This window comes from Podarcis raffonei, chromosome 3 (genome assembly GCF_027172205.1).
Source record: "Podarcis raffonei isolate rPodRaf1 chromosome 3, rPodRaf1.pri, whole genome shotgun sequence".
NCBI lineage: Eukaryota > Metazoa > Chordata > Lepidosauria > Squamata > Lacertidae > Podarcis > Podarcis raffonei.
The window spans coordinates 4,145,759-4,167,536 of NC_070604.1; the positions used below are offsets into that span (position 1 = coordinate 4,145,759).

The 21,778-nt window shown below is 43.4% G+C and overlaps 1 protein-coding gene across 3 annotated transcripts in view; it reads left to right on the top strand.

Annotated features, from left to right (window-relative positions):
- TFAP2D (transcription factor AP-2 delta) overlaps positions 1 to 18,411 on the top strand; it is a 43,981-nt gene extending 25,570 nt beyond the window's left edge. For all 3 annotated transcript variants that reach the window (XM_053380381.1, XM_053380382.1, XM_053380383.1), the window contains exons 6-8: positions 4,162 to 4,303; positions 8,266 to 8,379; positions 15,497 to 18,411. In XM_053380381.1, the coding sequence (XP_053236356.1) occupies positions 4,162 to 4,303; positions 8,266 to 8,379; positions 15,497 to 15,716 (476 nt within the window). In that variant the 3' untranslated portion in view covers positions 15,717 to 18,411. The remainder of the gene's footprint in view (positions 1 to 4,161; positions 4,304 to 8,265; positions 8,380 to 15,496) is intronic.
- Positions 18,412 to 21,778: the final 3,367 nt, after the last annotated feature.

Consider the following 21,778-nt stretch of genomic DNA (forward strand, 5'->3'; position numbering starts at 1 on the left):
GGATGCTTCTATCTCGAGTGAAAGCTGAAAACAACAGTCCTAGGAGGAAGCTTATCCATGGATTTCCTCTCCTCTTCTCTCTGGCTTTACCTGCATAATGATCAGCACTCCTGCAGCATTACCTGTTTAAGGAATGGGGGGGGGGAGAAAGAGAAATAGGTTGCTTTTCCATCCCCACGAGAATACAGAAGAATGAAGACTGTGAAAACAAAGGCTATAGAGTAGGAGAAGGGGAGAGATGCTGTGGATGTGGTAGTGCCCATTAAACAGCCAAAAGAGACACATGTTGACCTGTTTGTTGAAAATATGTGTTTTGTCTTGTAAAGGGATGGGGTGAAGAAAGCAAATTGTCTCTAAAATTAATATCTGCAGCTCAGTATGATATGTCCTCCTGATGTTTTAACTACTCCACAGTTATGCAATTGAGCCCAATGAAACTATAAAATTCTATATGAAAATTCTCTGTTTCTAAACAAGCAACACAAAACTAATCAGAATTATATGTCAAATATCTACCCTTGATATTTTGTCCATCTTAGGGCCTTTATTTGGCTGCATGTTTTATAGCTGAACACATAATGAATTAATTGATTTAATTTCCATATATGTGCATATTACAATGCAAACTTCAACCAATTCACTCTTATCCAAATTCGAAAAGAAATGGATTCTCTAAAGAGTTAACTTACATTTTAATAAACAGAAGCTACCAACCAGTCATAGGTAGCTGGTTTTAATGCCATTTTTTAATATTTGAAAAAAATATTTCTTTATTCATAATTATAGAAAATTTCCTATAATCATAATACAACAGCATTGTTGTTGACATCCACCTGTCTCAAGACAATGGAGCGTGCCTCTGGGGGTGAAGTCAAACTATTGTGTTAGCAGCACCAAAGTGACCTCCCTTGGCAGAGTGTATGGTGGTCTTGGGCCACCCAGAAGACAAGACCCCTTCTCAGTCTCGCTGATGTGGTCCAAAGGAAAGCAGAGCACCAGCTTGGCTGCAGGAGTTGCTGGGAGAAAGCGTACAAGGCACCATCCAACCAACTCCACTCTAGATTGTGTTGGGTTTACTCCTTAGCCTTTTCTTTTCCCACAAGGCAGTGGAGGTTCAGGGTCAGAGTTTTCCTTCTAGATGGGCTACCTTCTCAGGTTGACAAGCCCCATCTGCCCCTTACGTCCATCTACAGCATGTGCAGAAACCTCTGTCTTGCTATGTTGCCTAGCAGTTATAGCATGCAAGGAGTTCTTTTGGATCCCAGCAGATGGAGGACTAGTAGACTGTTAGATGAAGAAGAAAATGGTTTATTGATTGACAATTATTAGCAATAAGACATAATGATACTACAAAATAGAGTCTAATAAGCTCTACAATATAAAGACTTACAATAAGCAAAGGCTTAACACTAAATAGCAATTAAGATAAGCAAAAAAGGCACTTCAGGATATTTAGGGAGATAACTGCAAAAGCGAAGTTCATGCTTCATCTCATTTGCTGCAGAGCCCCCAGGAGCATCAGATCCTTCCCTCAGCTGATGGGACCAATGTCCGAAGTTTACCTGTAGAACGCGAGGACTCACTCGGCCTCTGAAGTTAGGAGCTTTTATAGCCCTAGTGAGGGCGCAATGCCAGGCTATGCAGGTGTTCTACAATATGTGAGCCTTCCTCCCTACTTGGGCGTGAATGCAGTGCCTGCCTTATGTCTGGTCAATTAGGGTGCATGATGTCAGCTGTCCTTCAGGCTGAGCCAAGTACAGTTCATGTCTTGGGCATGTTAACTTGTCAAACTGGCAGGTGTCTGGCAGCTGGCCAAATTCTCATTAAGTTGCCATGCCCTTATAAAAAAAGTAAAGGTAAAGGGACCCCTGACCATTAGGTCCAGTCGTGACCGACTCTGGGGTTGCGGCGCTCAGCTCGCTTTATTGGCCGAGGGAGCCGGCGTACAGCTTCCGGGTCATGTTGCCAGCATGACTGGTTCTGGTGAACCAGAGCAGCACACGAAAACGCCGTTTACCTTCCCGCTGGAGTGGTACCTATTTATCTACTTGCACTTTGACGTGTTTTTGAACTGCTAGGTTGGCAGGAGCAGGGACCGAGCAACGGGAACTCATCCCATCGTGGGGATTCAAACCGCCGACCTTCTGATCGGCAAGTCCTAGGCTCTGTGGTTTAACCCACAGCACCACCTGCATCCCTGCCCTTATCATATATAGTCCTAATTATATTGACAGATATATAGCGGCATCTAGCACCAGTTCCTCATTGTAAGTTAGCTATATGATGAAGCCCTCATTAAACAGATAAAAATATAAAGATTTAAAGCTACAATAAACGTTGAAACCAGGAAGCACCACCTACTGGCCATATCTGATCTGGCAATGCAACCTCCTTCTTGACCATTGGACCGACTATTAAGGTAAAGGTAAAGGACCCCTGACAGTTAAGTCCACTTGCAAACGACTCTGGGGTTGCAGCGCTCATCTCGCTTTACTGGCCGAGAGAGCTGGTGTTTGTCCGCAGACAGTTTTTCCGGGTCATGTGGCCAGCATGACTGGCAAACCAGAGTAGTGCACGGAAACGCCATTTACCTTCCCGCCGAAGCGGCACCTATTTATCTACTTGCACTGTGACGTGCTTTCTACTTGCACTGTGACGAGCTGGGACTGAGCAACGGGAGCTCACCCTGTCGCGGGGTTTCAAACTGCCAACCTTCCAATCAGCAAGCCCTAGGCTCAGTAGTTTAGACCACAGCACCACAGCCTATGCTGGGGAAGTCCCTAACTCATTGAAGGTTTGGAGACCCATTGGCTGCCTTTACCTGGTTTAGCTGGCTAGTCGAAGCCATTCCTGGGGTATGGCTACTGTTGCATGCTGACAGCTTCTGGGAGCCACAGGTGAGAGCTGAGTGTAGGGTGGGGAACAAAGGTGGAATGCATCCCCCACCAGAGGTACTACCTCTCCCCTAATACTCCATGTACCCCCCTCACAACATCATAGCCTTAAGAAAGCAAACAATACTAAAGTTATTGATCTTTAATGTATAAGCATTGGACCAGTTTCTTTGTGGATTCATTCCCTGATGCTGCTGTAATATTTAAAGGCCCAGAGCCACATTTTTGGGCCCAATTGCATGGGACCTTTTGATAAGGTTACCAGATGTCCCCATTCCCCGGGGACAGTCCCCAGATTTACAAATCAGTCCCCTGACAAAATCCATTCAAGTTGAAAAGTGTCCCTGGATTCATTGAGAAAAAATCTGGTAACCTTACCTTTTGATGAGTTGTTGATGAGGATGATGTGCTGGTGGTGATCTTGTGATTGTCCCTACTCAAGTTGTGGGCTTTAATATGTCACCTCACTACTATGCCCATGGAAGAGAGTCATCCCATAGTGCTACTTACAGCATATCTGAACATTGCCTGGTTTGAAAAGCTGCAGTACTTCTTTGCCAAAAGGCAAAGTATACATTAGGTTTGGATCCAAAGTGAGGTTGTGCTCACATTACTGCCTTAGAGCAGTAATGGCTCAGTTGGTTAGAGCATGGTGCTGATAACACCAAGGTTCCAAGTTTGATCCTCCAATGGGACAACTGCATATTCCTGCATTGCAGGGAGATGGACTAGATGATCCTCGGAATCCCTTCCAATGCTTTGATTCTATGAATCAGTTCAATTTCTGTCTGTGTACTGTACACACCAGGAGGTGTTGACTGAGCAGGGATGTCTTTGCCCCATGCAATTTAAGCTGGTGGGAAGCTGGTTTGAGAAACAAGACATCAGACAGTAGTATCTAAACACAAAGTACAGTATAGATATACATTTTGGATGATGTCTTGTGAGCTAGGATTAAAAACCCAGCCAAAGTTTAAGTTTGCCAAAGTCCAGTCTTTGATTTTGGTGGTTGCCATTCTTCAGGATTATCAGTATTTTAGTTTTTTTGATGCCATATTTCAACAACAAAAATTGTTGTTGTTTTGTTTCTCACTACTCTTATGCAATCTGCTCTGGCATTTTTCTTGATTGACGAGCAGGTAAAAATGCTTTAAATCGTAACTATTTATCTATCTAAGTTGAGAGAGACCATGTCTGTACATTCTAAGTAAAATAAAGTACCAAAGACTAAATGTAAAATGACTCAGTTGTTTTTGTTTGCTTGCAGGAGAAGCTTTACATTTGGCCAGGGATTTTGGCTACACTTGTGAAACTGAATTCCCAGCTAAGGCGGTTGGGGAGCATCTTGCCAGACAGCACATGGAACAGAAGGAACAGACAGCAAGGAAAAAGATGATCCTAGCAACAAAGTAAGGGAGAGCCAGATTATTTTCATGCTGGTTTGTAACCTGACCATGGGTCAGCCCTAAACATAGTGGAAGGGGGGCACATGCACCCTCTGCAAACTTTTAGAGTGTTTTTGTTCCATGATACATAAATGCATTAGCCACAGAGGCTGCAGTTTGAAACACACTTCCTGGGAAGTACATTGTCTTGAATTTAGTGACACAAATACGTAAATATTAATAGAATAGCACTTCATATCAGTTCTGAAAATATAGTGCTCACATGAGCGGTCTCCTTGAAGGAGCACTATAATATTAGAAATGCAAAATCACCAATTCCATTTGTGTGGAGAAAGATGACTTGGATGTTTTTTAACAGAAGTCTGCAGCTGACACATCACTGGAATCAGCTGACTGATGAATGACAGACAGATGGACTGTTGCTTCTTTTCTGTTATGTTATTATTGCCCTCTACTGGGCATAATCAGAATTGATCACCTGCATGTCATAGGCATGCTGAACAAACCAGGCACATGAGCCAATCCTGTAGTGCTCCTGTACCAGGGGCGGACTTTGGTCTTTCAAATTTCCACAGCCCCCTGCATGAGGCCAAAATTTGGTGCCCTCTCCATGTCTGTTTTGCATATGCACTGCAACATAAGTTACGGTGCCACCCTCAGCTTGACACACAGTGCAGGAGAACCAGTCGCACTGTGCTAAATCCATCTCTGCTTAATTTGTCATGGGAATTATCCAGTGGGATTCATGGGAAACATATAAACTGACAAAGAAGTTCGGTATTCTCATGAAAACCTCACTGTATAGCAGTTGACATGCAATCCTCCATATCAAACTTCTTTGAATGTGCCCAAATGTGCTGAATTTACTAAAGTACATGAAGAAGACATGCACACATCAAGATAGGAGCAGGCCAGAAACAGCCTATTGACTTCCTGATGTTAAATCTTCTGAAATTATCTGATTTTTGAACTTTTTTGGCAATCTGGAAAAAGTGAGAAAAATGTTTTCTTGAAATATTTTGGGTTACTTATGCAAAAATCAATGGTTTAATTTTAATTTTTCAAAAATCAAGGACCATATTTTGGAGTAAAGACCTTGTATATTTTTAGTTTATTATAATTAGGGCCATAAACATACATTACAGACGTCAGTCTCTTATTTGCTTTCTTTTAATACGCAAGCAAGGATGTAATCCCAAACGCAATTATTCTGGAGTGAGGAAGCTTATTCAACAGAAGCTTACTTCTGAGTAAACATGCAAAGGACCAGATGTCGCAGACCTAACGGACACTACTCCTAACATGTCTTCTTTTCCCTGTCACATTATCCCATGTTATCCTCATCACAGTCTATGAAGAAGGCTGGTGATCTTCGTGAATGTGGGGAGCTGAACCAAGGTCTCTCCAGACCTAGTCACTGTGCACACCAGCCATTATTTTCACTAATGCAGTTTTAGTAAGAGTCTCTCTCAGGTATTCTGAATAAGCCCAGTTACAAAACTTCCCCTGATTCAACAGGACCCCCAAAGAAGTACATGCTGCACTGTAGCATTATAGACCGATGCACAAACCATTTAAGCTCACATGATAGGCTAGACAAAGCAGGTTAATTTGTTCTGTTGGCCTGAGATATGAGGCTCAATCGAACTATAACAGCCCAGTTTGTTTAGGGATCAGACTTTCTGCATTATACCTGCCCTGCATATTCATTCACACTGAAGGACAGAGAGAGGCTTTTTGCTCTGTAAGTGCTTCTGAGTTCCTTCCCCTGTGCCTCTTTCACATTTTCAACGGCCGTGGTGTGCTGCCTGGCAACAAGATACAGGTGACCACAAATAACTTATACAGTATCAAAGGCTTCAATGAAAGTCGCAAGCTTTCTGTTTCCTTGAAAAGGGAAACCTCTTTCCTACTTGATGTATAACCTCTCTTCAAAGAATCCCCTTTGGCTATACCAGCATGCAATAGTCCAAAAATCACATAACTGGCTTAAAATGGAAGGAAACAAGCTGCCACTTTTATTAGGCCACACACAGTCATTACAATCAGAAGTTCTGAAATGCACAAACATAACAGAGGCAAATAGGCCTCCTGAAGCCCTTTATCTTCCCCAAGGAGCCGTAAAAAACAATTAGTCTGCCAGGATTTTAAAGACCAAACAGACTCTTAAAACATTTACCTAGGACTAGCACAGACCAATTCGTTCATCTGCAGGCACATCAGCATAAATACCATTTCAAAGTGACCCCTTCCAGCCAAGAGTGGCGGAGCTTCGAAGAAAGACTGGACCAAAATTACTCTGGGCTTACTCACACTAATGATTTGCATCGGAGCTTTTGGGAGCTATGATTTAACACTGTAAAGATTGGAGTGATAAAAACTGATACTATTTGCTTTCATTTTAAACTCTCAATGGTTGCAAATAATTTGTTTCCTTTTTTGAAAAATAAGACTTTTGATGCATCACAAAAGCTCAAATACTAGAGGGCAAAGATTTTCTTGATATGGACTGGTGGACCTTAATGCAGGCTTCCCTGGATCTTAGAGACAGAAGTTCATATGGAAGTTATTGTTCATGAGATAAAATTATGTCTATAGGGAAAATTTGTGTAGAACTTGAGAGCAAGGCTGTGCAAAAGTCTCAGGGATTTGAACTAGATTGCTCTTGGTGTGCCTCCCAACTCTACAATTCAACAGTTCTATGAGGTATGAATCTCAGGCAAATCACACTGCTTCATGCAGTCTGTTTAGAAATCAAGAGCAACTCAGCTCTGCATATAACACCCAATTCTGCCTAATTTTTTTTAAAAGGTAGAGACTTTTGTTAATTTCCCCATTATAGTCTGTGGGAAAGTCATGTGAAGCTTCAGAAAATGGACTGAAGCAGCCCTCTAAACACAAGCTGAAGTGGCCTCCTATCTGAACCTAAGAGGCAGGTTCTGAAATGATTCACACACACAAAAACCCTACCTGGGAGGTGTTCGTGGCATGCACCCAAGAGATGTTGCTTATTTCTGATAATGGCCTCAAAAGGGGGGGCATGGCTCATCATCTCTTTTGAAAATTACACTGTAGACTCCAGAAGGCAATATTTTATGTATGTGTGGCTTCCTTGTGAGATGGTGAGAGAACAGTGCAATGGTGTGCAACCAGGAGGCTAACCCCATGTAGCACTATTTCCTTTGATCGTCTGTTTTTGATCCTATGCAGTAGTCTCAATGACATAGTGGATGAAAATTGCATACAAGCAAGCTGATAGCAGCTGAATTTAGACATGAGTGAGATAAGCATGGTTGGCAAGTCCTGGTTGTAGGGAGATGCCTCCGACTGATGGCCTTTCCTGTTCACTGAAATGTGAAGTTCTATTGACCAAAGCCTGGAACTGGATGGTCAGGGTTTAGTAATCCTGGAACTTGAAGCATTTTAAAGTAGATTCCAAAAGCAGCATAACCACACATAATTTGTGTTGGATTGTTGTCGCTGTATTATGTGTGTGTGCATGCATGTGTGTGCATGCGCATGCATATGCACATTTTTTGGAATGTAGATTGTTTTTGAATATAATCACTAAACAGCGTAAGAGAGCAATGGCCAGCTAATAGTCCACATGCTGGATCATCTGGTCTCCAAATTAATATTGCGTGTTTCAAACATCCTGGCACAGTTTCACTTGTAAAGCAAAGCAACAAGCCTCTGTGCACATTCCATATGCATTTCATAGTGTTGCTATTTCACATGCATTATGGAAAGCAATGGAATAGTGCCAGTGCCAAACTCTTTTCAGCAGAGCTTTGAAGAATGTCTTCGTTTCTCAGCCCACCTCCCACCTGTACCACCTGCTACTATTTATTCAGTTGTGCTCCATACCTGGGAATCCATTTCTGCTAAGAGATGTCAACACATTGGAGCATGCATTGGGACATTGGGTAGACATCCGTAACATTATGCATCCATTCTGGTTCTAGGCAAATATGTAAAGAATTTCAGGACCTGCTAAGTCAAGATAGATCACCCTTGGGATCCTCAAGACCCACTCCAATATTGGACCTTGACATCCAGAGACATTTAACACATTTCAGGTATGACCTTTGAAATCCATTTGTCAACTTGAAATGTTAGCTGGTGAATGTTTTAGATTTCAATGTGCTTCCTCTCAAGAAACTGGGAGGAAAGTTGCTTATGCTGCCACAGTAAGTTCTACATTAAGACTAGCATCTGTTAAATCCAATCTATGTGTGGTAGGGAAGAGCTTTCGAGAGGTGCATAAAAGGAGGCTACTTGAACTTTTAGTCTTGGGTTGGGGAGCTTTGCCGAGTTTAGTCCTTGTGTAGCAACCACAACCTACAGGATCCCAAGGCACAGGAATGTCCTCGAATTTGATCCAGGAGAGAGTATAGCTCTCTGGGATACAGTTACTGTCCAAGACTTTTATGTAAACTCATTTTTTGCTATATAAATAATATAGACTTAGGCTCTTGAATTTTTCCCAGAGTTGCTTGCCTTATCCCTCCCTTTAATGACTTTTCACCGGATGGTCAAACCTTCCAGTTTAGAGGAGCAGGAGGCCATGAATGGTTTTTAAACTCCTGCATCTGTATTGCATTGTTTGTAGACTGTTCTAAGATTATTTTAAGGGCCGCTTTTATTTGTGTGTCTATGCGTTCTTCAACATTTAGTAGTTTAGCTATTCTTCCTTGTTTTTCTTTAAATTATTGTTGGTTATCTGCCTTAGGAAAGGTGGGATATAAATGTTTTAAGTAAATAAACAATTAAACCACTTCAGTTTTTGCATAATGATAAACTATCCAGTTGAATATGTGGGCTTAAACATAAAATCCAAATTCATGAAAATCTGCACAGTTAGAATGCAATGGAAACGATTGTCTCGTTCCGAGGTGCTGTCATTCCTGAGTGGTCAGATGCCCTCTGGTGGCGCTGGTGAGAAGCAGTCATTTCTTTTCTGCTGCTCTCCTAGTGAGCTAAACAAAAGAAGAATATGTGGGAGCAAGAAAGGACATAGGACTAGGTGACATTTTCCCAATTGCACCTAAATGAGCATTCAGTCCCAAACAGGTTAAAGCAAATAAGTGATATTGCAGGTCTCTCTAAGCAAGAGCAGGATAAGTGCAAAGATTTTCCCCAGGTATCAATTATAAAAATGTGCTTGAACGAAACGGTGGCTGAAGGTGGAGCACTTCATGGAGCATAGTGTAGAGATGGGACATTTCCAGGATTTAAATTCTTGAAGTGCCAAAAAATTTATGGAGCCATATATACTTTCCTTGTGCTGCTCAGACAGGGTATCTGCAACATTTTCTGCAGACAAAATTAACTAAAACACAACCAGTAGAACTACCACAAAGCACTTTAATAGTATTTAAGGGAATGTGTGGGTTCTAATAGGCTTAGCATAGAGGGTGCTGTGGGTGTAGCTTTAGCACACAAGTCCTTCTCATCAACTTGTTCTTCCTCCTGAAATCATTTTAATATACTTGCATGCTTTAAATTATTATTATTAACAATAATGAATAGTAATGGTAATAATAACATATGTATTTTTAAAAGGTTGTGTGAGCCACCCAAATTGCAGCTGGCGTGTTAGCAACCCTCTTCACACACTTATTCATGGGACGAGTGGCCATGCCCAGAAAGGCGTGGTGGGGCGATACCACGGCCTCTGCGGCTTCCCCTGACCCACCTCCAATATCCACACATCCGGCATGGGCAACTGAGCTATGTGCATAGGCTTCAGTGCCAGAGAAGCTGAAACCCTGCATAAAGCATGCCCATATTGTGGCCGATACAGTCCCTCATGCAGCAAGAGACACGGCTGATACACTCGTTGCAAGCAGATCCTCATGTGCGTGAGCCACAAAAATGTGATTATGGACCAAGGGAGATCCTTTCAAGAAAACACTGGAGACTGCTCACACCTTTTGGTTCCTAAAATAAATTTATGTAAAGCAAGGGTGGCCCTCCAGACCTTTAGCACTATAACTCCCATGCCAGCTGGGGCTGATGGGAGTTGATGTCTGGCAACATCCAGAGGCCCCCACCTTGGCTGTGCCTGCTGTAAAGCATCTGAAGGCTTGGCACTAAGCCCTGGTGTTTTCCGTCACAAGGAGTGGCATTCTAGCTTCTAACCATGAACAAGTTACATACTGAGAAGAACTGCAGGTAATATGTAGAGGCTGCAGGAAGGGGCTTCTGCAGTCATAGGGGCCACTCATGGGGTTAGATGTTTTCACACTGAGCAGGGCATAGCAGAGGCACATGTCTCTCTTTGAGTATCATCAGCCTGCCACAGTATGCTGTAAATATTTTATAGCAACTTCTGCTGCTAGAAATATCCAGACTTGGCCATTGCTGTAAACGGGGATAGACAGATGGTGGCTTCCTCTTTTTCTTCTCCACCTCCCATGGAGAGTAAAGCTATTTCCTTCACAATAAGACTGAGCTCTGTCAGCCTGGGGGTGGAGAGGTGGGGTGGGGTGTGTGACACCTTGTAGCTGCTGCCAAAGGAGAGTCCAAGTCTTCAGGCCTATTTGGCTGGTTTTGCTTCAGTGAAAGGATATCATTAAAACATGAAGGGGGAACGCCCTTCCCATCCAGCTTCTGGGCATGGCTGCATGTGCTTAAATGCATAATGACTTGAGAAAATTGGCATAATATCCCACCACCACCAAAGTTCTCAGAACACTCTTTACAAATACAAATCCATTTTCGTTCCCCCAAAAGTGCATTGTATCATGGTTAGCATAGAAGAGGTGCAATGGGCCTTGCTTTCTCCTTCATCTCAAATGGATTAATGGACTTCAATGTCTGTACACTAATGCGCAAAGTATGGGAAATAAACAAGATGAGCTTGAGCTCTTGGTACAGCAAACTAAATATGACATAATAGGCATCACTGAAACCTGGTGGGATAAGTCCTACGATTGGAATGTAATAATGGAGGGATACAATCTATTTCAGAGAAACAGACCAGACAAGAAAGGAGGAGGAGTGGCGTTATATGTCAGGGATGTGTATACCTGTGAAGAGATCCAAGATTTAGAACCTCAAAGCCAAAGTGAGAGCATTTGGGTCAAAATTAAGGGAGAGAAGAATAACAGTGACCTCATTGTGGGAGTTTACTATAGATCCCCAAGCCAAACGGAGGACATAGATGATGCCTTCCTGGAACAGATGGCCAAGCATGCAAAAGGAAGGGAGATAGTAGTAATGGGGGACTTCAATTACCCGGATATTTGTTGGATGTCAAACTCAGCCAAGAGCATAAGGTCAAACAGATTCCTCACTGGCCTTGCAGACAACTTCATTGTCCAGAAAGTGGGAGAAGCTACAAGAGGAACAGCCATTTTAGATCTGGTCCTAACCAATGTTGATGACCTGGTTAGTGGGGTAGAAGTGGAAGGATCATTAGGCGCGAGTGATCATGCTCTTCTGAAGTTTACTATACAGCGGAAAGGAGCAGCCAAGCATACTAGGACTCAATTTCTCGACTTTAAGAAAGCCGACTTCATAAAACTTAGGGAAGTGCTGGGTGAGATCCCATGGACAGTAATACTAAAAGGAAAGGGAGTTCATGATGGCTGGGAGTTTGTTAAGAGGGAGATAGTAAAAGCACAACTTCAGGCAATACCAATGAGACGGAAACATGGAAGGTGCCTAAAGAAGCCAGGGTGGCTATCTAAAGAACTTTTAACTGAGTTAAGATTAAAAAAGGATGTGTACAAAAAATGGAAAAGGGGGGAAACCACCAAAGAGGAATTCAAACAAATAGCCAGCACGTGTAGACACAAAGTCAGAAAAGCTAAAGCACAGAATGAACTCAGGCTTGCTAGAGAGGTTAAAAGCAACAAAAAAGGCTTTTATGGGTATGTTCGTAGCAAAAGGAAGAACAAAGAAACAGTGGGGTCACTCAGAGGAGAAGATGGTGAAATGCAAACAGGGGACACAGAAAGGGCTGAACTCCTCAATGCCTTCTTTGCCTCAGTCTTCTCCGATAAAGAAAACAATGCCCGACCTGAAGAATTTGGAGCAAATGATTCAGCAGAGGAAACACAGCCCAGAATAACTAAGGAGATAGTACAAGAATACTTGGCTAGTCTAGATGTATTCAAGTCTCCAGGGCCAGATGAACTGCATCCAAGAGTATTAAAAGAACTGGCAGATGTGATTTCAGAACCACTGGCAGTCATCTTTGAGAATTCCTGGAGAACAGGCGAAGTCCCGGCAGACTGGAGGAGGGCAAATGTTGTCCCTATTTTCAAAAAGGGGAAAAGAGAGGACCCAAATAATTACCGCCCAGTCAGTCTGACATCAATACCAGGGAAGATTCTGGAGCAGATCATTAAGCAAACAGTCTGTGAGCACCTGGAAAGGAATGCTGTGATCACCAATAGTCAGCATGGATTTCTGAAAAATAAGTCATGTCAGACTAACCTGATCTCGTTTTTTGACAGAATTACAAGCCTGGTAGATGAAGGGAACGCAGTGGATGTAGCCTACCTTGATTTCAGCAAGGCATTTGACAAGGTGCCCCATGATATTCTTGTAAAGAAGCTGGTAAAATGCGGTCTTGACTTTGCTACCACTCAGTGGATTTGTAACTGGCTGACTGACCGAACCCAAAGGGTGCTCATCAATGGTTCCTCTTCATCCTGGAGTAGAGTGACTAGTGGGGTGCCACAGGGTTCTGTCTTGGGCCCGGTCTTATTCAACATCTTTATCAACGACTTGGATGATGGACTCAAGGGCATCCTGATCAAATTTGCAGATGACACCAAACTGGGAGGGGTGGCTAACACCCCAGAGGACAGGAACACACTTCAAAACGACCTTGACAGATTAGAGAACTGGGCCAAAACAAACAAGATGAATTTTAACAGGGAGAAATGTAAAGTATTGCACTTGGGCAAAAAAAATGAGAGGCACAAATACAAGATGGGTGACACCTGGCTTGAGAGCACTACATGTGAAAAGGATCTAGGAGTCTTGGTTGACCACAAACTTGACATGAGCCAACAGTGTGACGCGGCAGCTAAAAAAGCCAATGCAATTCTGGGCTGCATCAATAGGAGTATAGCATCTAGATCAAGGGAAGTAATAGTGCCACTGTATTCTGCTCTGGTCAGACCTCACCTGGAGTACTGTGTCCAGTTCTGGGCACCACAGTTCAAGAAGGACATTGACAAACTGGAACGTGTCCAGAGGAGGGCAACCAAAATGGTCAAAGGCCTGGAAACGATGCCTTATGAGGAACGGCTAAGGGAGCTGGGCATGTTTAGCCTGGAGAAGAGGAGGTTAAGGGGTGATATGATAGCCATGTTCAAATATATAAAAGGATGTCACATAGAAGAGGGAGAAAGGTTGTTTTCTGCTGCTCCAGAGAAGCGGACACGGAGCAATGGATCCAAACTACAAGAAAGAAGATTCCACCTAAACATTAGGAAGAACTTCCTGACAGTAAGAGCTGTTCGACAGTGGAATTTGCTGCCAAGGAGTGTGGTGGAGTCTCCTTCTTTGGAGGTCTTTAAGCAGAGGCTTGACAACCATATGTCAGGAGTGCTCTGATGGTGTTTCCTGCTTGGCAGGGGGTTGGACTCGATGGCCCTTGTGGTCTCTTCCAACTCTATGATTCTATGATTCTATGATTCTATGATTCAGATGTCAAGGTGGCATGGGAAAAAAGAAAGTAGGAAATGAGGTCAGAAATTCTCGTCTGAAGGAAGGTCAGCACAGGATAAATGTCAGTCTAGGAAGCTAGGAGGTTCCTCTCTCTAGCCTCCAGTCAGGGGCGTGGGAGGGGGGGGGCAGGACGCCCCAGGTGCCATCATGGAGGGGGTGACAAATTATCAAGGAACAATTACTGCCCTACTAGGGCGGTTCATAAAAAACTTTTAAAAAAAAATGTCTGCTCCAAAGATCTTATCTTACTACACTAGGGATTATATAGCTATATCTGAAATTTCATGCATATCAGTTAATATCTTGACCCTCCTCCATGAAAATAACTGTTTACTTGGCCATTTTCATATGTCATGAAGGCTGAAATTTCAATTCAGTGGAGCCAAAACACAATCCATCCTGTAGATTTAAGTTTCTGTCCACAGTCACCTACTTGTTATCAGGGGCCCAGAATCCACATTCCTTTGTAAGAAAATACAAAATAACGTAAAACCATTTTTTGCAGGCAAATCAAAAATCAAAAATCAATGTGGGGGAGGGGACAAGAAATTTTCCGTACTGGGTACCACCTGACCTTCCTACACCTCTGCTTCCAGTGCAAGCTTAGCTGTATCCAAATACTTCCAGCATTTCATAGCTATATAACCGTCAGAAACCAGCATGTTAAGCTTTGCCCACTGTTGAATAGCCACGCCAGCAAAAACTTCAGTGCTGATTTTTGCCAGCCAGGCAATCATTAAAGGTATAGGGGACATGCCAGGGGGAAAAACTGGCAACCTGAATTTTAATCCAAACGAAAGACCAAGCTACATGTGACTGTATCCCAAGTATGATTTGGATCAGGGCCATGTATTTGGGAAGGGGGGTTAACCCCTTACTTTCATACCTATTCCCAGAATGAAGATTCCCTGTTCCCTGTTTTGCCACCCCAGTATATGTTCCAGCTCCAAACATTATTACTGCAGGAATCACTTTTGTTGCAACACTGACTCTCACCACAGCATGCCAAGGGTGGATGTTACCCATAAACCTATAAACACCCGTGCACAAGTACCTGATTGGGCCAGAGTTTCCCAGTGGGTGCAAGATGTGTGTTTCCACACATATTTCTACCTTTGAGGCTTTTTCTTGCAGGACTTTATTCCTCATCATCCTAACAGGCAGTTTTGTTGGGCGTCACATTGTATTGCTTTGGGAGACTTCATAGCATCCTCTTCTATCTGTGGGGTTCCAGGGCATCCTGGCCACAGTAAATGAAGCAACACCGGTTTACACCAACTGAAAATCTGGTCCCTAAGGGCTGCACTTAACACCTAAGCTTCTGTCAAGAAAATCAACCTTTGAAGATGTTTCTGGCCTGGATAGATAGATTATTTTTGTGTCTTCCTCACTCAAAAAGTAATAAATATTTTAGTGGGCAAGTCTTCAATTTCAGCAAAATGAAAATCTGTGTGCAGTAAACTCTTCAATATTTCTCTCTCTCTCTTTCTCCTTCCTTTACAGCTTGATCACTCATGGCTTTGGGACGCCTGCGATATGTGCTGCCCTCAGCACTTTCCAAACTGTTCTCAGTGAAATGCTGAACTACTTGGAAAAACACACGGCACACAAAAATGGCGGAGCAGCAGAATCCGGCCAAGGACACGCCAACTCGGAGAAAACCCCCCTGCGGAAAACTTCAGAGGCTGCTGTGAAAGAGGGCAAAACAGAAAAGACAGACTAGCTACATCAAACAGAATCTATTTCCAGAGAACCTTGCTGCTGATATTTTTTTTAAAACATATATCTATCTCTATATATATAGATCTACATATATATCTATATCTATATATCTCATCAAAAGTGATTTGGCTCCAGTGGACCAAACTGAATTTGGGGAGGGGGAGGTTTTTTAAAACCCACCACCCCTGCTCTCCCCAAGGACAGCTATGTACAGTAACTGTGGGATGAAACCGTCACTTTTTTAAAAGCCTCTCTCTCTCTCTCTCTCTCTCTCTCTCTCTCTCTCTCTCTCTCAATGATGTTTTGTGTGTGCACGCACGCACACACGTACATTTGATCATTCCAAATGATACACTGACACTTCCCCCCCCTCTTAGCACTTCCAGACTTCCAGGAAGAAGCAGCACAATTCTAACCTATCACAGGCTAACACTGAAACACTTTTCTGATTGGACAGCCTAGTCGGAGACTAAAAGAATATGGCATCCTGGTGAACTTGTGTCACATCATCACCCATTCAATGGATGAAACAGAGAAGAGTGCCTCTTTTCACTTGCCCCCACGAGAGACAATATGGAAGCATGTCTTGCATAGGAGGTGGAAGAACTTGAAGATATTTCAAATAACAAGCACTGCGTTGTTTGGACTGAATACTGAGGCCTGGGAGCTTCTGATAGATCCACACCAGTATGATGTCAAAGCCCATCAACGATTTGTCATTCCAGCCTGGGTGCCTTCTCTTGGGAGGGTGTGGCCACTGAGTCCATACCCTTCTTACCGCTAGCTAGGAGAAGTTCAACAAATAAGAGCTGGAGCTTCTGACCATCTTTCCCACCTGCCCTTAAACTTAGCAGCTGACTTCTGTACCTGCAGAAAACCATAAACAGCTGTATGCTCTGCTGGATCAGAATATGGGACTGGAGAGATCTAGTGTGTTGCTGTGATGTCACAATGTTTCTCTTTCCCCCCTTCAACGGCTTGTACGATCATGCTTCAGCCACACTGTTCAGCTCTTCTTGCGGGGGGCGGGTACGATTGCTCCTGCCAGCTCTTCCCCAATGTGCTTCTGATGCAATGTCTGAAAGATCCTGTGTGTAAGCTCTGACTACACAATCAGGAAAGGTCCCTGATCACACAGACAGAGCCAACACTTTGCACATGTGTAGGGCATCATTTGTACAGACACCATGCTGAATGTGCATAAGGAGTGAGGGCCAGAAGGCATGAGCATGGAAGATGCTGTTCCCCCTTTCCCTGCTTCTTCAGAAAATGTCATAATAGTGCCAAATGTCCCCCCCCCCCAGAACACACATTCCTAAACTCAAGATTTGTTATAGACCAGCACATTATCCAATTCAATAATCTGATTCAGAAGTAGCCGTTTGTAGCAGCCATGCCCAAGACAGCCAGAGAGTTATAATTTTCTAGCTGTTTCATGATTCTGACACTTAATGCCTCAGCTTTTGCCAGGCTCATTCTGTTTCTGTTAGGTTCATTAAAGGAGTGAGAAAAGCCTTCTAGCTGTGGCTTATAATAAAGTTGGACTTAAAATTTTCTTTCCCAGACATCTGCCCAAAGTCTGGTTTGCTATTCTGGGCTCAGGTTCATTCAGCTAGACCCTGCACATAACATATGCGCATGTTGGGCCTGGAACACCAAATCTGCCACACAGAGAGACACACACACACTTTGCTCACTGCAGAGACTAGAGCACAACCTTATTGTTCTCAATTGTCTTTCTTCCTCTTCTTAAAATAGTATGATGTTCTGACATTCCAAATACTCACAAAACTTACCCAAATCTACAGTAAAATAAACTTTTCACTAAAGCATCATGAAATATGCCCAGGATCAAAATGTAATAGGATTGCTAACTTTGCAACTAGCCCTTCCAACTATGCCTTACACAGTGGTTAGATATGCAGGAATTAGCAGGTCACACTTTAGCTAACTGCTGCAGATCTGCCCTAATCTCAGTTGCCCAACCCAGCTGAAATGTTGACAACTTTAGACTTATAAAATAAATCCCTGACATGTTGTGCATCACACACTTAATTCCGGCCAATATAGAGGAATCCCACAGAGCTGGTTCTGATTATACTTCCACACATGGGTGTAGCCAAGAGGGGGCGGGGGATAGCTGCCCCCCCATCAAGTAAAACAATAGAAATACATAACTAACTGACTAATCATGTCGGTTCTGCCTCACTAACAAAAATCTTGGCTATGCCCCTGCTTCCACACACCCAATTTGCATACACACATTCATGTGAGTGGCCTGCTTGTTTGAACAGTATAACACTAGAGCATTGGATTCACATGAGAACATGGCTCCTCTTCTGTGCATTGGAAAATGCAAGCCATTTTTCAATGCATCGAGAAGGGTTGATCTCATATGAGTCCATGGCTCTGATATAATACTGCTTACCAAAGTAGACTGCATGGTGGGGTTTTGTGAGGTGTCAAAATCAGCTGCGCTCTCGCTCTCCCTTACTCTCTCTCTCACACACATACAGAGAATTGACAAACCTCTTGGTATCAAGAAGTTTTACCTGAGGTCTCCTATTGTGTAACTTCATCACATTTTACCCTCCCTTCTAAGGATTCACCATTTTTGTTAAATATGGTGGTGATTATTGTTTTTGTGCAGCAGGTATCGGGTCCCCTGCAGCCATCATTTGTAACACCCTGGCTGTGACCCAGGGACAGCCTTGGTGGCTGTAATTTAGAAATACTTTTATTCAATCAAGAGAGGGATAAATGGGTTTTTGGAATTGTGTATTCATGGGACCACTGCATTTTCAGATGGTAAAAGCTAAGGACTTCTTCTTCATTTTGAAATCCTGGCAAAAACCTTTATTGCCACTCACAGCTCCACCCCAGTTCATATTCAAAAGTATCTTAACTGTTCAGTCTTTTATAATCCTTTGGTTGCCAATGTTTATTTATAAGTAAGCTCATTAGCAAAATACAGTCATCTTTTTTATCCAACCAGACAGGCACCCATACTTAGGGCCTCCTTCCTGTATTATGGTGTGTTTTTTTTTAATTAAAAAAAAGTGTACGCCTAAAAATGTATAGTGTGGATGTGATAAACAGGTGTTTGAAAATATGTGTTTCAGACGAAGTACACTTGTTAGAAGACAGTGGGTGAGCTGCAGCCTAGATGTAGCTTGAGGGCCATTTGAGTGTACACTTGGGGCCAACCACTATTTTGTTGCTGCGTAATGTGTGAAATGACCTTCTTGCAGGTCAGGCTTGATGTTCTGTAAGATACAAAAAAAAACAAAAACAAAAAAAAACAAATCCTGATTCTGTGTACAGTCTCTCTCTCAGACCTCTGTGTAAATACCACCCACGGCTCATATCTTCCTTTTGAAATTTCCTCACCGGCATGGTCGCTTGATAGGAGCACTCACATGGTGGCATCCTGTTATTCAGATGCATCCTTCAGCCCCCACCCCATGTAGTGGTTCCCTCCAACCTTGAAAAGACTGTAGAACATTGTTTTGTTTTGTTTTTTTGCTCTGGAAATTAACAAATCTGAAAGGGCTGCTAATTAATCCAGATAAATTTGAATTTATCTTAGCCTTTGGAAAGATAACTCTTCTGTTCCAGTAGTTTGCTTTAAAAGGGCAAGAGGAGCTGATAGTAAGAGAATTGCAGGCCCACGAGCAGGATCCAGGAAGTGTAATTTCAAAGGCTTCTTCCTCCTGGCTGTGCTGCAGACTTTGCAGAAGCGCTGACTGAGGGGTTGGGAAGATGAGGTCATTTTGCCCAACATCAGAAAAAGACCAAACTTCAGTTTCTTTCATGGGGAATCATTTTTAAAGAGCTATTTTTTTCTTTTGTCTGATGGGTTCTGTTCTGTACAGCAGTTGTTGTGATTGTACTTAAATGTGAGTGAGCACTTGGTCACGAGCAAGGCAAAGATTATTGTTCCTTTCCTCTTCCTGCTCCACCCCACAGCAATTTATAATTTGGTGGTTAAACTCATTCTCTTTTACCTTTCCGTTCCTTACATGACTTGTCCATGAGACATGGGTCTCTGAAGATGATGACCACATTTAAGTGAACATTTCACGGCAATAAAATCTATGTTGATTTATGCGCTTGGAAATAATTTTTGTATTTGGGATTTCTAAACAGAAATAACATGCTGTCCCTCCCTCTAGCCTTCTGTGCCTTTAACACAGGTGTGGGGAACAGGATCACATCAGCAGACCAGAGTGGGCCACTTTGACAGGTGGGTAGGGTCACTCACCTATTAATCATCTGATGTCACCAACTACAGCCAGAAATTCAGGAGGTGTAACTTTCCCCCATTACTGACTCTCTGTGCCACAATGAACTTCTGCCTGCCACATAGCCTTGGAAACACACTGGAAACACATGCAGCAGTGGGAAAATCTGGTTCTGTGCATCTCTACTTGGAAGTCCTGTTTAGTTCAATGTGTGCATACTTGTGTATCAGGACAGGACTCTGGGGCATAAGCCCAAGGTGCTACTCTGTAGAATGAGCAAGCGGTCTCCTTCACTCAGCCACTGTCACTGTGCAGCCCTCCCAGGTGCGGCCATAGTGCTATTCACCAGGACTGGGATAGGACAGGATGAAATATTTAGTTGATGTCACTTGAACTGCCAAGATACAAGAAATAAATAAAATGAATGCATTGAAATACTCCAGCCAGCAGGTGGCAGCAAAAAAGGGTCCCGCAGTTCCTTTTTTGTCTCTATAGTTTTACCATAAAGAAGGCAAACCAGGATCCTACCCACGTGTGGTTCCAGCCAATAGAATGTCCTTCACAAGATCACTGCTGCAAAACATAGCAAACTTGTTCAGCACAACAGTCAAATTTCTTTTCAGCTCTTTAGTATTCACTCCACAGGTGGAGAGAGAGCAGCCTATCATCTCACTGGCCTTTCCTGACCACAGCTACACTGCTGATCCCCAAGGCCACATTGCTCAGGGTGATTAGTTAATGAGGGTGGCTGGGAATGAGTCACAAACATTCCAAGCATCACTTTATTCATCAACATATTGCAATAGCTACAGTTAAGCAGCTCCACCAAACATGTAAATAGACTCCCTCAAAGTGATAAATTTGGGGGGGGGGGTTTGTTACAATAGTGCTTGATGACTTTGCCTCCAAGCCACCCCACCCCACCAAAAAGGAATTCTGAAATTAGCCTTTCTTTATGGTGAGGTGGAGGAACTGTGGTCCACCAGCTGTCCAGGGCTCCAGCTCATGGGGCTGAACCAGGTCTAGAAATGCTGTTCGGGTCAATTACGTCCAGGGGGGTCCGGCACACTTCCTCATGCGCAGCTCTGGTCTTCCCCCCTGGGACCTTTGACGCAGCGGAGCGTAAAACACAGCGGAACAGAAGCTTGAACGTTCTTCGTGCGAAGGCAGTAACTCAGGCTGACACTTAGCAGTCTCCTTATCTTTAAAGACTTTATTCCTTAGCAAAACACAATAGCTATAAATCTCCTGCCTGGCGAGAGTTCGCCCATGTTGCTCCTTTCTCCATGGAGCTAAACACGCAGACTGAAAGCACACAGAGAAACCACTCCCTTTCCGTGTTCTATGCCCGCCCTCAGAATGTGAGGCGTCATCACTCAGAACTCTTAACCCTGTAAGTTCTGAGCCTCTCCTATCACCCCCTCTCGAATCACGTTCTGAGAGGACTTCTGAGTGTTCAACACCTTCCCCATTGCCTTCTGCCCCTTCCTGGCATCGTTGTTAGGCACCTGTTGAACCTCACAAACCTCAGGTTCGCATTGTGCGAAACCAACCCACGCATTTGTGACCTGAAACCTCTCAGGTGGAATTCCCTTTGTAGCCCGCGATGACCGCCTGGGCACAAACTGGGGTTCTTCTCCTGACCCACTGGGGCCAGCATGTGCGTCTTCCTCATCAGAAGACTCCCCCTCTGACTTGACACGTCTGTGAGCTTTCTCCATTATGCGCACAGGAGATGAGGGCTCACTCTTGGACACTCCCTTAACAACCTGTGGAGACGCCCTACTCTGTTCAGGGTCCTGGTCTCCACCAGCAGGTT